The following is a 16627-nucleotide window of genomic DNA, read 5'->3' on the forward strand; positions in this document are numbered from 1 at the left end:
GTGGCTTTGGATTCCGAGAACAGGGTATGGTGGAGTTTCTGAGTAGAGTTTGCGTTATTTTTGCAACTGCCTTGTAAGTTTGAAAGTATGTCCAAATAAAATGCTAAAATAAAATAAAATAGGCCAAGCGTAAGAGTCCAGGAGTCAGAAACAGGGTAAGATAATGGGTAATTGGAGCTGAAGGGATACAGACTATGCAACAGGACTAGATACAAAAACTCAAAAATGGACAGCACAATAATACCTAATTGTAAACTAATCATGTTAAAACAGTGAATGAAGCTGCATCTGAGCTATAGGTTTTTTTTGTTTTTTTTTTACTATTATTACTGCTTTTATTTCTTTTCTCTATATTAACATTCTATATCTTTTTCTGTTGTGTTGCTAGTTCCTCTAAACCGATGCAAATATACTAAGAAACGATGATCATGCATCTATGTGATGATGTTAAGAATTACTGATTGCATATGTAGAATGGTATGATTTCTAAATGTTGTGTTAATTTCTTTTTTTTTTCCGTTAAAAAAAAATAAAATAAATAAAATAAAATAAAATAATAAAATAGGCCAAGGTTACTCAAAACCAACCTATCTCTGGGGTCAGGGGCCCCAGGCCCACACTGTGCATGTGTGTATGTGTGTATGTGTGTATGTGTATGTGTGTGTGTGTGTAACTTAACTTCTTTTTAGGAGAACTCCCAAACAAAGATGAGAGTACCGCAAACCCCCATGCACTCCTATCCCAACCTCAAAAACCATTTGCTGCATTCGCACCCACCTCACCTTTCCTATTGAAATTTTTGCCAGAATATTTAAAAGAAAATTTCAGTCATGATCTTATTTTACTCCCCAGAGAGTCGCTCATAATGCACCTCCAGAGAAATAAGCAAACACCAGCACCTCCTCTCATCCAACTGAAATGCCACTGCCCCCAACAGCACGCCCAGCGACAAGTCCCTAACATCCGCTGACATCACGGCCCTTGCTCGCGTCTCCCCAGTGGCCCTGGAAACGTCCTTTCCTGGCTGGCCTGAAGCCTGGGCCGGGTGCCCTGCACTGGGCGCGCCTCTCTCGCTGCTGACCTCAGGGCAGCTTACCCAGGCAAGCCCCGGCTCGAGGAGGCGCAAAGCTGGCTGCAGGGTGTCCTCCCACGCTTAAAACGCCCGCTCGCCTCCCCACTTCCCAGGCACAGTGCTCAACCTCACAGTGGAGAGGGGCTGTTGGGGTGGGGGTGGGTGGGTAGGCTCTGCCTGGACTGTTCCAAATGCCTGGGGCTGCCCGTGGTGACACCGACACGCCCACCTCCTCCCTGGGAACTGGCTTTGTTCAACTGCCACTCTGCCTCCTCATCCTCAGCTGAGTCCTGGGGCAGGACACCCCACCTCCCCAAACCTCTTCTTCTTTTGTGAAAAGAGAGTCTATGAAAAGGGCACTGGTCCCACTCCTTGTAAGTGAAACACAACTAAACTATCACGAAATACCATCCACCTACCACACCAGCAAAAATGCAAAACAAAACAAAGCTTAAAAATGTGGTGCTGGCAGGGATGTGGGGTAACGGGCACTCCACATACAAGGTCGGCAGAACTGGAAATGAACACCACCCCATGGCCAGCAACTTGTCTGTTCTCTACAGTTTAAAAATGTTCAAACTGGAAGGGAAAACCTCAAATTGTGGAACTGTAACTCATACCAAACTCTGATATCCATTCTATAACTATCTGTTATCATGTACTTTAAAAATTCATTGCTTTTTTGTATATATGCTATGTTTCACGCTCAAAAAATATTTTTTAAATGCTCATACCGGAGACACAGGGGTGAGGAGTGGGGTGGGGTGTAGAGGTGACATGCAAGGTCACAAGTCGATGAGCACTGAAGCTGGCAATGGGTCCCGGGATTTCATTATGCCCTGCTCTCCACCTGTGTGCATGGTTGCAATCTTCCATCCTAAAATGTCACACATTAAAATGAAGCACTGATACCTGCTTCAACATGGAGGAACCTTGAACAGCTGATGCTGCGTGAAAGGACCATATGTTGTATGATTCATTTATACAAAATATCAGGAACAGACAAGACTAGAGAGATAGAAATTAGGTCCCTGGTTGCCTGGCGCTTTGGGGGAGTGCTGGAGATGAGAGTTAGGGGGCCCGGGGTTTTCTCTTGGGCTAATAAAAATGTTCTAACACTGATACCGGTAATGCAGAACTTCTGTGAAATAAGAAAAACCACTAAATGGAAGAAAAACCACTCTAAATGGAAGAATTATATGGTATATGAATTATATCTCAAAGTAGCTGCTAAAAAAAATTTTCTTAAGATAGAAAAAAAACCAAAACCGCACGTCCTCTCAGCTCTAGCACTTCTAGTAACTGACCCCACCGCGCTGCCTCCACCTGAACTCAAAACCTTCTTTCAAGGAGGTCCCCGAGAGCCTGCTGGTTTTTTTTGTTATTCCAAAAGCAAAAAAACAGACCTAAGAGTCTATTCTCCAAGGGACCAGCTAAAAGAATAGAATTCATCCAATGAAACGCCAGGTTCCCCTGGGGAGGGGGTCAGTGGGCCTCTGGCTGAGGCCATGAGCTGATGGGGAAGGAATCGTGGCCCCCACGGAAGTTCAGGCCTTACTCCCCGATCCCTGAGTGCAGTCGCATACGGAGAGGCTGTGGTCAGCTAAGGAGCGGACGCATTTGCGAACAGCACGTAGGAAAGCTGTCATGCCATGAGGCCAAGCGGAGCCACAGAGAGAGGACTGGGGGGCAGATGGCTGCGGAAAGCTGTCCTTGGACAGGGACAGGCTTTGGAGAGAGCTCAGCCTTGCCGACACCCCCGCCGGTGAACCCCCAGCCTCCCACACTGTGAGCCCATAAATGCCCCTCGCAGGAGCCAGCCAGCAGCCGCCTGGAACCCAGGGTAGGGCATCGGAACAGAACCTGCGAGTGGAAAAGGTGGGGGTGGGGGGTGAGGCCTGGCCTGAGAATTAATCCCACCTGTGCCAGGGGCACCTGTGCCGGGTTCTGGGCCTACCAGCCAAGGGTTGGCCTCTGGGCTGCTGCATCTCCGAGGTCTGGGACGGTCCTGGGGACTCGCTCAGCCGGGCCAACACTCGGGGACTTGAAAACCAGTACAGAGACATTTTAACATGTTGACCACCTATAGGGCTAAGCAGCAGCCATGGGGCTGGGAAAGCCTCCTTTTGCAGGGAAAAAAACAAAAAGCCTCTTCTCCAGACCCCAAGTATTTCTGGAAGGCGACGCTGGAAACTTAGTGGGAAACTGGGCATCGGGGGCTGGCGGGAGACTGATTTTTCACCGTGTGGCCTGTGCCGTGTCCGGATTCTGTTACTAAAGGCATGCATTGCTTCAATGTAAGAAACAGAGGCCGCGTCAGCGCCCACGGCCCAGCAGGGAGGCCCCCCGGGCGGCAGAGGGTGGGGGCCGGGACTCGGGCCAGGAGGCTGAGCCCGCAGCCGGGAGTGGGGCTGTTTGTGGCTGGGTTGACAGCCAAGCTGGCACCCGCTGGACCCGTCCCCAGGCTTCCCAGCTCACTCCAGGGCCCACGTGGCCCCGGCCTCCTGTAGCGCCAGGGACACAAAGAGAATCCAACCGGACCCAAAAGGCCTCAGGGTCTGTCTCTAAGAGATCAGTTAAAAGAACCGCAGTTCATCCAAAAGGTCTGGAAAAGCCTGAGGTCCGTCAGCACTGCTGAGTGGAAGATGTTGGGGCCAAAGCACGGCCGGACCAGTGTGGACCCCTGGGGGACTGGGGCCCCTGGATGCTGGGTGACGCCTCCTCCCAGCTTCCCTGCCTCACTCTCTTCATTCCAGCCTGCGCCCCCTCCCCAGGCCCAGCGCGGTCTTTCTGCTTCTAGAGCTCCCACTCTTCTGCTCCTGGCTGCAGCCCCAGCCCATGGCTCCTCAGGCCCCCAGAAGAAGATCTCACACTCTGGGTGCAACCCAAGCCTCGCTCCCAAGTCCTGGCCCCAGGAGGACCCCACCTTCCACCAGGTCAGCCCCCCACCCCAACTCACCACCCCCATGGCCCCAGCCTCAGCCCCTCCAACACCCAGTCCATGCTCTACCCAGCTGCAGAGCTGACCTGCCCCTGCTGCCAGCCCCCCACAGCTTGACCCTGCAGCCCTGGCTCCTCGTCCCCCATCGCCCACTTGACTGAACCCACCAAGAAGTTCACCTCTCAAACACACCACACCTTTTTTTTTTGCCTCTGGGCTTCCGCACAGGCTCTTCCCTCTGCCTGGAGCTCTGTTTCACACTTGCTCCCTCACCTCCTCCAGGCTTCTGCTCAAACGTCACCATCTCAGCGAACCCTTCCCTGACTTCCCAACCTGAAGGTGGGCCCTTGTGTGCATTTTACCTCAATTTAATAAACAAACCCACACGCTGTTCCTCCCCCCGTCCCTGCTCTGCTTTTCCCCGTGACGCTCGAGCCTGTGTCCGGCTCCCAGGGCGGGAACACCTGCTGGCGCAGGGTAGGCCCTGGATAGACACCTGTGCCAATGCGCAGAGGAGTGAGTGGCCCCCCTGGTGGGATCCCGCCGCACCCCCCCAAGCCCCCCGGGCTTCACTCACAGGTGATTTCCTCGTGGGTGAATCCCAGGACCCGCAGTGACTCCAGCGTCTCCTGGAAGAGCTCCCGTTCCTGGCCGGAGGACGCGGCCGGCCCGTGCGTCAGGAAGCGGTAGTGGGAGTACGGCTCCAGGAGGAGGTCAGCTGCGGGCACAGAGAGGCAGCAGGGCCCGGTCAGGCTGCGGGGGCGACCCCGCGGCCGGCACTTGCCCACCCAGGGCCTCAGCTGTCTCCTGGGCTGAGCGGGCAGGGGGCATGATGCGCCAGCCCAGCACCGCCAGCCCGTTCCTCTGTTTGGCTTCCGAGTGGTCCTTGCGGTGTGGGGCCAGGGGCCAGGGGCCAAGGGGTTAGGACCCCTGAGAGAGCAGACTGGGGAGGGAGCAGCGGGCGAGGAACAATGGGGGCCGCGGGGACCACTGGCTGCAAGGACGGCAGGACCGCGGGCTGCAGGGGCCAGAGGATGGTGGCGTGGGGACACAGCAGGAGCCGCGGAGCTGCATGAACCAGAAGAGTCAGGAGCCCCGATAAGGCCGGGGTGAGGGCGCGGGGATAGGGTGGGGGTGAGCAGGAGCTGCCACACATGGGTGTCCCAGGGCTTCAGAAGCAATGAAGCCAGGAGCCAGCGGGGCCACAGCCAGGGTAAGTGGGAGCCAGGCGGTGCAGGGCAGTGGGGCCATTCCTGGGAGGCAGCTGGACCAGAGGGCAGCACAGCCCAGGGAGTGGCAGAATTATCCAGCAAAAATCAGGAGACAGCAGAAGCCGGGAGGCGACAGAATCCACTAGAAGGCAGAAGCCGGGAGGCGACAGAATCCACTAGAAGGCAGAAGCCGGGAGGCGACAGAATCCACCAGAAGGCAGGACAGGGGCAGCAGACATCGGCATAAAGGAGGCGCGTGACAGTGGCCAGTGCCCCCCGCTCGCCTGCTCCCCCAGGGCTCCCGGCCGGACGCCAGCACTGACCCTTGAGCTGCTCTCCGGCGCCTCCGAGCAGCTGGTAGAAGATGTGGAAGCTGCACTCGTCCCTGGCCTGGCGGATGGCCCGCGACTTCTCCAGCAGATCTGTGTGCCGGCGAGTCAAGGTGTGGGAGACGAGGGGCCCCGGGACCCCACCGGTGCCACCCCCTTCCGCCCTGGGCCAGCCGCTTGGCCGCCGACTGCAGTAGTGGTGCAGCGCTAACTCCCCTCTCGGGCAGCTGCCGTGTGACTCGCCCAGAACAACATCTGGTTCGTGGTCAACCACAGGGAAGAGCGTCTCCTATGGCTGTTATTCTTTAGCCTCAGTTTACCCGCCTGGACACCGGTCAAACTGGGTCAGGGGGACCCATGGCCAAGGAGACGCCACCTCACCACCCTTCCTGGAGAGTCATGAGGCCTCAGAGCAAAACAAGGGCGCCTCATGTATCCCTCCACTCCCATGGCCGTCCCGCCACCCACAGCACATGCCGAGGCCCGTCTGACCGGCCTGGAGGAGCGGCCACTGTGGCTGGATCGGAAGCCCGGGCCAGAGCACGTGGGCAGCGGGAAGTGGGCAGAGAAGACAGCACGTGTATAAATGGAGGCTGCAGGGCGTGGGGCGGGGAGGGTCTGAGCAAGCAGAGCCTCCAGGAAGCAGGGGCCAGGGCCACCCAGGCAGCCCATCACCAGGAGGTGGGAGCATCTGGGGCCTGGCAGCCAAGATCCCACTTTCTTATTTCTTTGTCAGTCTGGTGAGAAACGCTTTGTGGACAAATGCTTCTCAGCCTTTCTCCCCAGATCACAGAAGACAGTGAGTGTATCTGACTCCCCAGGGGATGGGGATGTGGCTTGTTGTTAATAATTGCCAATATCACGATGAATAACTTCTAAAAATACTAATGTTCATAAGGACAGTGCTAGCTAACTTTAATCGTATGTTATTAATGATAATGGCTCCTTACTGTGTTCACCACGTGGCAGGAGCATCGGGCTAAGCAACTAATTCACATGAGTCTACAGAGCTAGCCAAACCCCTCGAGAGGAGGTTCTATGGTCCTCTCCCTTGGACGGAGGGTGAAACTGAGGCACGGGGAGTTCAAACGACTAGCCCAAGATCCCACAGTCTCCAAGTGGCAAGGCTGGGACTCGAACCCAGGTCGGTGTGATTTCTGGGCCTGTTCTCTCAGCGCTCTCTCGCTGTTTGTCTTCTAAACTCCAGCGGTGCAGGAAGGAGCTAATGCAGAGGCCTGGCAGGGACTCCAAGAGAGGCTGCGGGCAAAGAGGCCCCTGGCGGGCATCTGGGAACCTGGGCTTCAGGGTTTCCCACCATTCTAAGAACTGTTAAAAAGGGCTCGCTGCACCTAAACTGTTGGTGCAAACAATGAGGGTTATTCTGGACACCTGCTTCCCTTCTGGGACTCTGGAATCTGGGAACTGCCAGGTGGAGGGTGCCTAAGGGACCAGCCCCCAATGAAATCTCCCAGCTCCGGGTCGCCAACGAGCTTCCCTGGGAGACGACACTTCACACGTTCCTTGCGTGGAGGAACTAAGTGTGTCCCGTGCAGCAACATGGGGAGAAGACTGTAGAAGCTCGGGCCTGGCTTCCCCACGCCCCTGCCCCTCCACTGATTTTGCTCTGTGCCCTTTGGCTGTTATAAGCTGCAACCACGAGGATGATAATCTGCTAAATTCTGGGGATCCCCTAATGAATGGCTGAACTTGGAGTGGCCTTAGGGACCCCAAACTGCCACCCCATAGCAAGGCTGTGCCAGCCCTTCTTTAGACACAGGTGGAGATGCTGCGAGGGGCTGTCCGAGCCCCGGGGTCGGGGCCACAGGGCTCCCTGTGTGTGAAACCCCGAAGGGCCCCCCTTGGCCACCACCCAGCTGACCCCAGGGCCGAGAGAGGATACAGGTCTCGATGTTGGCGCCCACGATGTAGCCGGCCACGTCAAAGTTGATGCGGATGAACTTGCCCTGAGCGGGAGGGGCGGTGTCAGCGGAGGGGTCCCCTTCCTCCCTCGGGCCTGAGGAGCACCCCCACCCCACCCGGAGCCGGAGGGGCCCCTCGGCTTTCCTGCCCCTCCACCTGAACCCCACCCCAACCAAGAGGCCCCAAGGAGGGGCTCCCTGGGAACCCATACCCAGACCCCTTCAACTTCTTCCTCAGAACCCTGTTTCCCGGCCCCTCCTCCCCCAGACCCGGGGGTCCCTTAGCTCCTCCTCCCTCAGACCAGGGGGTCCAGACCCAGCCCCTCCTCCTCCAGACCCGGGGGTCCCCCAGCCCCTCCTCCCTCAGACCAGGGGGTCCAGACCCAGCCCCTCCTCCCGACCCAGGGGTCCCCCAGCCCCTCCTCCTGACCCAGGGGTCCCCCAGCCCCTCCTCCCCAGACCCAGGGGTCCCCCAGCCCCTCCTCCCCCAGACCCGGGGGTCCCCCAGCCCCTCCTCCCCCAGACCCGGGGGTCCAGGCCCAGGCCCTCCCCCCTCAGTGGATCCACACATCTTGCCCTGTCCGAGCCCAGTCCTGCCTCCCCGGGGCACACAGCCGGCCCCGCCCCAGCACTCACGAATCGGGAGGAGTTGTCATTCTTCACCGTCTTGGCGTTGCCGAAGGCCTCGAGGACGGGGTTGGCCTGCAGCAGCTGCCGCTCCAGCTCTCCCTGCGGGGTTGGGGGGGGGTCTCAGTGAGAACCGGGGGGCGGGGGCCTGGCTCGCCGCTGCCTGTGGGGTCTGGCGGGGGGGGCACCTGTCCGCTCCCCCAGAGCCGGGTCTGGCCCATCCTTCTTTTGTGAGGGGAACAGGGAAACATCTCCCAGACGACGCATAGTGCAAACAAAACGAGAAACAAAAAACAAGTTGCAGGACAACATTTGCGATGTGGTAGTACTAATAAAAGACAAATTAAGGAGAAAAACACAAAACAAGACTCTCACTTCTACCAGCATGGAAATGGATCTATTTGGCCCTTTTCTTGGTAATGCACCTGGAACGCACATGCTTGCAAGTGTGCAGAGAAAGGTCTGCAAGGGTCACGCCAGACTGCTGGTGGTGGAAAGTCCCCGAGGAAGGAGGGGCTGGGCCAAGAAAGGGGGTGCCACCTGATCTCATTTTTCCTTACGGTGAGCAGGTACACACAGATTCACTTGTGGGGTTTCTGACAAAGGGGAAAATGACGCCATCCACCCAACGGGCTCCCCACTGGCCCAGAGTAGGCTTTCAGGAGGTGGTGATTTCCTCCCCAGCCAGGTGGTGCCAAGAGCAGGGCCCCTGCTCCAAGCTCCCTCAGCCCCCAGGGCATCAAGGCTGTCTGTGGGGGGTCTCTCTTAGCCCCCATCTGGCTGGGTCAGGGTAGGACAGCCTCTGCTTGGGGAGCAGCTCTGCTGCATGAGCACATGTCGTGGAGCAGAGGGCAGGGGCCTGGCCGCAGAGAGGTTCAGGGACCCTCCAGCTGCATTGTTGACCCGTTAGGTCACACAGCAAATATTCAGAGGGTGGCTGCTGCGTGCCAGGCAATACACAAGGCTTTAGAAGCAGTAGGCCAAAGGGCAGACTGATCCTGCCTGCCTGGGGCTTGTATTCTGGTAGGTGGGAGCCAAGGGGCAGGGTCCTATTATTCCTGCATCTCAGCCTCTGCCAGCACCGGGCAACCAGAATGAAATGAGAGGAGAAGAGTTTGGGAACTGGGAGACCTCTCTTTCTTTATATCTCTCTGTCTCTGTGCCTTTCTATCTTTGTCTCTGTGTTTGTCTCTCAAACACAAGTGCTTCTGGGGGCTTTGTGATAATGAAATAAAATATCCCCCAAAACTCCCCACATAGAGTCTAGCACACAGGTCATCCATCCATCCACCCATCCCTTCAATCAACACCGAGCTCCTCCTGTATGCCAGACTCTGCCCCAGAGCCTGGACACAGCAGGGACCAAGATGGACGGAACCCCCTGCCCTCCTAACGCTTATGTTCAAGAGGGGGCGACAGATGAGATGGTAACGAGATAAATCAGAGGCACAGAGCGGGTGCTGGATGGGGACGGGGTGGGGGGAGGATGAACGGTGAAGGTGAAGGGAGGGCTGGGCAGCGACAGAGCTCAAACAGGGAGGGGCTGGCAGGCCTGGCTGGGAAGCTGATGTGTGTGCAGGCATCTGAGGGCAGCAGGAGGGGGAAGCGCGTGGATGTCTGGGGGGAGAGCGCTCCAGGCAGAGGGGACGGCCATGCAAAGGCCCTGAAGCAGGAGCCAGCCTAGCGTGCCGGAGGAGCAGCGAGGAGGCCAGTGTGGCTGGAGCTGAGGAAGTGAGAAGGTGAGGGTGGGAGGAGAGGCTGGGGAGGTGACAGGCTGGGTGAGCCATGGTGAGGGCACTGCTGTTTCTCAGAGTGAGGCAGGAGCCACGTGGGGGTTCTGGGCAGGAAAGGGATGCGATCCATTGTTCTTGGAGGGGGGAGCACTCAGTAAATGGTGTCCCTTTCCCAATTAGGCCAGGTGCCCCACAAGTGCATGACTCAGTGGCTCAGCCTGTCATCAGTTTGCCTTCATTCTCTCTGTGCCTGGAAAGGGGCCCAACAACAGCACATAGTAGGTCCCCAGTCAATGGTAATCCCGTCCCCTCCTTCCTGGCCAGGTTCTCTGGCATTGGAGAATATTTCTTTCAGCGCTCTCTGAGCTTAGCCTGGGCTGGGTGCACACAGTAGGATGCAATAGAAATTGGAGTGTGGATTCTGGGCTGCAGGCAGGCAGGGCATCTGTGGGCTTTAACTACAGTTACTTGGGAGGTCAGCAATAAATAGTAGTTTTGGCTTCTGGGTTGTCTGAGGTTGGTACCTACAGACCAGTCTGCGTGTGCACCATAAAGACACCATAAAAACAACAGGGGCCCAGGATGCAGGCACACAGTAGGACAACCATTAAGAAACAGCATGAGCCCAGGCTGCAGGTGCACAGTAGGACAACCATTAAGAAACAGCATGAGCCCAGGCTGCAGGTGCACAGTAGGACAACAATAAAGACAGCATGGGCCCAAGCTGTGTGCACACAGTAGGACCACCATAAGTGGCAGTGTGGGTCCCTGGGAGGGGTGACAATCAGTGCCTTGGGCCCCGACTGCCAGGAGGACAGTGGGAGGGCGGCACGGCAGCACTCGTATTCCCTGCTACTCACATAAGACATGGTGCTGGCGGAGGCCTGAGGACGCCACGGGACGCGAGACACGGAGCAGCACACAGCACATGGAACGTGGACAGACACACAGGTGAACAGGTGGTTTTGAGGAGGGAGGGGGACAGGGGCTGCAGAATCTGGGATGGTGGGGTGGGGTGGGGTGCGGGGACCACGAGGCCTGGGATGGCCCCCTTCTCCCCCTGCCAGGGGTGAGGCCTCTGTTTTCCCATCTTTAATGCAGGAGGACAAAACCTACCTGTGCCAAGGGTTCAGAGAAGCAAAGGGCCTAGCACAGGGCGCAGAGCTATATAAACAAATCTGGGTCCTGTGAGGCCAGACAGAGGCAGAGGAAGTCCCGAGTGCCCATGAGGTCAGGAACCGGCCCCCAGGGCTACACAAGTATGTGGCAGGTGCTCAGAGGCAACCAGGAGAAGGCCCCACACTGGCGGTGGCCCTCCGTGAGGGAGGCAGGGAGTTCTGGGGAGTGGGGGGATCCTGAGGTGGGGTGCGGGGGCACAGATGGAGGGGCCGAAGGGTGCCCGGGGCTGGGGCCGCTTACCGGGACGCCAGGCTCCTTCCTGCCCTTGGGTGAGGACGCCACGTGGGCAAGGTACTGGATGACCTTCTTGGTGTTTTCTGTCTTGCCAGCTCCAGACTCCCCACTAAGGGGGACGGGGGTGCAAGGGGAAGCAAAGGGGGTCGGCAATGATGTCAGCCCCCCATACCCACCCCTCCCAGTAGAGCCACGCCCAGCCAGGACCCCTCCTCCTCTAGGAAGTCCTTCTGGATTACTCACGTGCACAGAATGGACTGATCCTCGCGATCTGTAGAAGACAGAGGGGCCTGTCACCCAGAGGCCCATGATACTGGCTGCCCCTTTTCTAAAATCATTCCCCAGGGTAAAGGAAAAGCTTGCTTGGGTCTGAGTGTGTGACACTCCCAGATTTCAACACCCCACCCCAACTTGTCCCTTGGTCTCTTGCTTGCTGTGTGATTCAAGGAAAGCAGCTGTCTCTCTCTGAGCCTCAGTTTCCTCATGTGCAAAACAGAGACTGAAATCTAAACTCCAACTGAACAGAGTAATTAACTTGACAAATGCCTGCGGGAGCCCTTGTCATGGGCCACCCCACGCTGGGCCTACCGGCTCCTAGGCCCGGGCTCAGCCCCGGATACACAGCAGGCCTGGCTGGGGACCGGGGGACCCTGAGGGTGGTCATTGACTGGGTCCCCGATACCTTCCCCAGCACCCAGCCCTGGGCCCAACTTGACCACCCAGCAACGCTGATCCCTCCTGGATGCAGACTGGCTCCCGGCCCTATCACAGCTTCTGCTTGAGCAGGAAACCGAAAGCTCATACACCAGAGCAGATGATTTCTATATGCAGTTAGAACCGGGAAGAAAACCAACCAGGTCACAGGCAGAGATAGTGGCTCTCAACCCAGGGGACACTGTTCAGTGGTCACAGCTGCTCCTGGCCTCTAGTAGGCCGAAGTCAGGGGTGCTGCTAAACACCCCAAATTGCACAGGATGGCACCACCTTAAGAAACTGTCCAGCCAAATGCCAACAGTGCTGAGGCTGAGAGAGCCCGCTGCAGAGTAGGGGAGGGGCAGGGGGTGGAAGGGGACTTCTCAGTGCAGGGGACACTCCAGCTCAGCCCCGAAGGTCTTGGGGCCACATGGATACAGCTTTAGGCCCAGCTGCCCCTCTGCCTCGCTGTGAAACCTTGGGCCAGTCTTTGAGTTGCTCTGGGCCTCAGTTTCCCTGTCAGGAAATCGGGGCTAATAAGAGAACCTACTCCATGGAGTTGCTAAAATCTTAAATGAGTTAATTCCTGAAATGCGCTTGGCACGGAGCAGAACTAAGCCTTGCTTTATAGGATAATTTATTCGTAAGATGTAATAATAGCTAAAGTACTATAAAACCAGATAAAGGCAGGGCCACCTATTATTATGTATCTTGCATAAAATTACCATGCACATGTAAACACGCCACAGAGAAACAGGCTTTGTTCCACGGCGCAGCCACATTAGTCACTGCACAGTGTGCCGGGGGGTCTCACACCTGCGCCTGCATCAGCGCCACCCGGGGAGCTTGTGAAGGCAGAAAGCCCAGCCTTTGAGGGTCTCAGCTGGGAGGGCTGGGGCCTGAGGATGTGCTTTTCTAGAAAGTTCCCAGGGCATGCTGAGGCCACCACAGAGAAACAGGCTTTGTTCCACGGCGCAGCCACATTAGTCACTGCACAGTGTGCCGGGGGGTCTCACACCTGCGCCTGCATCAGCGCCACCCGGGGAGCTTGTGAAGGCATAAAGCCCAGCCTTTGAGGGTCTCAGCTGGGAGGGCTGGGGCCTGAGGATGTGCTTTTCTAGAAAGTTCCCAGGGCATGCTGAGGCTGCTGGTGCAGGGACCCCAGTTTGGGAACCGCTGTGTCGCACCACACAAAGCTGCCATTGTGAGATGCAGCAGAAGTATCGTAAACGAAATAAATGCAAAATGTGTGCCGTAAATATATGGCTGGATACAATTGTACGTCACGTGATAGGAACAGGTGTTAAAATTTTAATGTTTAACGCACATTTTAATCTGTATTAAATATTTATTAAAATAGACAATGTATATCCAGACAGAAAGTCGATGTGACTTCCTCTGACAGTTTGCCCCACTGTGCTCCAGATGAAGAGTTTGGGGCAGAGGGCAATGTGGGGCTCTCCTGCCCACGTCACCCTCCCTCCAAAAAATAAATAAAATAAAAAGAACCTATACACAGGTGGTAAATGTATTTAACAAAAATAGATGGTATATAATGCACATATATGGGCCAGCTGTCTGTGATGGAGTTTAACGTGTCCGGAAGGTGGAAGGAGCAGATGCTGTCTTGAGAAGTCTCTGCTGAACTCGTGGGGGCACCACTCGGCACCACCACCCCACAACGATAACTTACCGAGAGGAGGGCTGAGTGTGCAGAGACAAAGGCGATTCCTGGTAAGACCAGGAACCTTCTCTCAGAACCCCCTAGGGCCTGAACCCCCCCGCCTTGTCACCGAGCCTGGCTCCGGGCACCCCCCCCATGGGGCCCCCCGCCCCGCGGCCCCGCGCTCACCCTGCAGCATGCTCCGGTAGGCGCCCTCGGTCACCGCATACACGTGGGGCGGCACCTCGTGGCGCTTCTTGCCCCGGTACATCTCCACGATGGCCTCGGTGTAGATGGGCAGCTGCTTGTACGGGTTGATGACCACACAGAAGAGGCCGGAGTACGTCTGCGGCGGGCGGGAGGGGAAAGGGCCTCAGGCAGTGCCCGGCGGGGCAGGCTGGGCACTGCCCGGGGACAGCCGTGTGCGGGGTCGCTGTCCCCATCCTGACCACGGTGACCTGAACATTTGTCGCGCACGCAGGGAGCAGACCCTGCGGCAGGGGAGCCTTTTCCAGACCACCCCACGGCCGGGCTGCACGGGGGCTCGCCCAGGCTCACACATGCTACAAAGGGCCACGTGCGCGGTCATCCGTCACAGTGCTGTCACCGCGCAGGACTGGAATCCTGAACGCCCAGCACCGGGGGACTGGGTAAAAGACCCCGTGACTGTCTACACAGCAGCTTTCTACCAAGGTCCCAGAGCACTGACGTGGATGGAGCTTTCTCTGAACCACCACCGAGTGAATATTTTTATGTATTTGCTTTGAAATGCACAGAACATCTTTGGAAGCTGCTCCAGGTACCTGCCATAGCTGGAACGCGACAGAAACATCTGTAATTTCTACTGATTGCAGGCTCACAGGCCTGCTTATCCCATTGTGGTTTGGGGTACACTTAATAGAAGAAATGCTAAATTTCAGGGAGGCTCATGAAAATAAATATGACAAATGTGCTTTTTTTTTTTTGCAGCTAAGTTCATAGAGGCCCTGATCCTATTTATGCGCTCCTTGGGCCCAGATCAAGGGCTCAGTAATGGATTAAGAGTGCCCAGAAACTGAGTTAATGCAGGAGAAACCAGCACACACCCTGCAGGCAGACGCTAGAGAACTAGTGAGATGTTTAAACTAGACAGACTGCTAACTGTTTAGCTAGTTATCAGCATAGCTGATTAAACCATTCAGCTAGTTAGTAGCTTAGCTAGATAACGATGCACCTAGTTAGCAGCTTACCTAATTACTCATGTACCTACTTAGCGGCTTAGCTAGTTAACCATTCAACTATTTATTTGCTTAGTTACTCATTTAACTAGTTAGTCACTAGTGAGCCGGCTGGCCAGTCAGTTACTCTGCTGGTTAATTCTTGGGTTGCATAAGCTCCGGGCACCCTGGGCCTGTGCAGCCAGCAGGGTGTGGCCCACGGCGATCTGCCCAGCTCCCAGGTGCATCGCTTTCACGGGGAGCAGGGTGGGTGGCCGGCCAGAAGCAGAACAACCGGTTTGCTGGGTGCCCCTCCCCGCCTTGCGGGGTGCTGAGGGCGGGGCGGCAGGGCCACATTCCCTCGGAGGGTATCTCATGGCTGCCGGCGCGCCGGCCCCCAACCTGGTTGGCGGGGCAACCCACCCCCACTCCCTCCTGCGCGCCACGCCCGGCTCCCAGGGCGACACCCCGGGAATGGAACCTGAGCTGGTTGCCAAGACTAGGGGGCAAAGGGCAGAGGCTGGTGGACCCAGAGAGCACTGGGGACGCCCGGGTCTCCGGGGTGTGGCTGGTGGGGGGTGTGGCTGGCCGGAAGGGTCCTGAGTGGCTGCCGTGTCCCCTGGGGCTCAGAAGGCAGACGTGGGCCCCAAACCCGCCTCAGCCTCGATGCAGCGGTGACTCTCAGGGCTCCTCCGTGAGAAAATGCGAGGCCCCGCCCCGCCTCATTGCAGAGGCTGTGGGGATTAGGGGAGACGATGAAGACGAGCTGGCGGCCAGAGAGGCAGGGCCCTAAAAAGGCGCTCAGAAGCCGGGCCCGGCGTGCCCGCATTACCCGCCCCACCTTGCCGGGACCCTCCCTGTGAAGCCACGTTGCCCTGGTTCGAATTCTAATGAGGCATCTTCTTTGATCAAGAGACTTGCCCTCTCTGAGCCTCAGTTTCTAACCTAGGAAAATGGGGCTTTTAAGCTGTGCCACCTAGAAAGCTTTCTGATTTTAATTTTTATTGTGCTAACATATATATATCATAAACTTCCCATCATTTGAGCCGCTTTCAGGTATACCAATGGGTGTTCATTACGTCCCACTGCTGTGCTGGCAACACCCCCAGAACCACAGCTCCCCCCCACCCACCCCCGTAACTCCCCATTCCCACCCTACACTGGGCCCTGGGACGCTGTGCTCTATTTTCAGCGTTACTTCCTACAAGTGAGCTCACATGGTGTTTGTCCTTCTGTGCCCGGCTCATTGCACTCAACGTACGGGAACCGCTGGGAGGGCCTTCGATTTCACTAGATTAGAGTGAAATCTAATAAGGCACCTCCCCGATGGGCAGCAGCATTGAGTGCTCCCAAATAAATGGGGTCCCTCCCTGTCCCCGGAGGCCAACGGGAGGGACCGAGACCCAGAGCAACCCAAGGCCAGATAGCAAAAGTTGGGTTTCTGGGACCCCAGCATCCCACTGCTCGCCGCCGCCCCACCACCGGAGGTCAGCCTGTAAACACTCGAGAGACCGAACCCCACAACCAGCGGCCAGGCACTTCCCAGCTGGGTGGCTGGCATGGCAGCTTAACCTTCCAGATTCCACTCTCCTCATTAGTCAAAGAGAAACGGGAACAGAGCTTCCCACTCGGGGCTGCTGGGGATGAGGGGCAAGTTCACAGAGCACGGCCAGGGCTTAGGCTGGGCCCTGGACACCGCAGGCTTAGCACACGTCAGCCATAATCAACCCACAAGCTGCAAGAAAGGGGCGGGGTGGGGGGAGAACCCCTACCTCACAGCCTCACGGGGGGGGGGGGGCAGCAAAGTCATCCTGAAAACAAGTTTAGAAC

General features: G+C 56.9%; 1 protein-coding gene across 3 annotated transcripts in view; it reads right to left on the reverse strand.

The window, feature by feature from the left end:
• The window catches only part of MYH14 (myosin heavy chain 14), a 100667-nt gene that overhangs the window by 58310 nt on the left and 25730 nt on the right, over positions 1 to 16627 (reverse strand). For all 3 annotated transcript variants that reach the window (XM_077130915.1, XM_077130914.1, XM_077130913.1), the window contains 8 exons: positions 13791 to 13947; positions 11489 to 11516; positions 11252 to 11354; positions 10693 to 10716; positions 8109 to 8201; positions 7454 to 7517; positions 5548 to 5646; positions 4591 to 4731 (listed from right to left, as the gene is read on the reverse strand). In XM_077130915.1, coding sequence (XP_076987030.1) covers positions 4591 to 4731; positions 5548 to 5646; positions 7454 to 7517; positions 8109 to 8201; positions 10693 to 10716; positions 11252 to 11354; positions 11489 to 11516; positions 13791 to 13947 — 709 coding nt within the window. The remainder of the gene's footprint in view (positions 1 to 4590; positions 4732 to 5547; positions 5647 to 7453; positions 7518 to 8108; positions 8202 to 10692; positions 10717 to 11251; positions 11355 to 11488; positions 11517 to 13790; positions 13948 to 16627) is intronic.

The sequence above is a fragment of the Tamandua tetradactyla genome, chromosome 16 (genome assembly GCF_023851605.1).
Source record: "Tamandua tetradactyla isolate mTamTet1 chromosome 16, mTamTet1.pri, whole genome shotgun sequence".
In the NCBI taxonomy this organism is placed as follows: domain Eukaryota; kingdom Metazoa; phylum Chordata; class Mammalia; order Pilosa; family Myrmecophagidae; genus Tamandua; species Tamandua tetradactyla.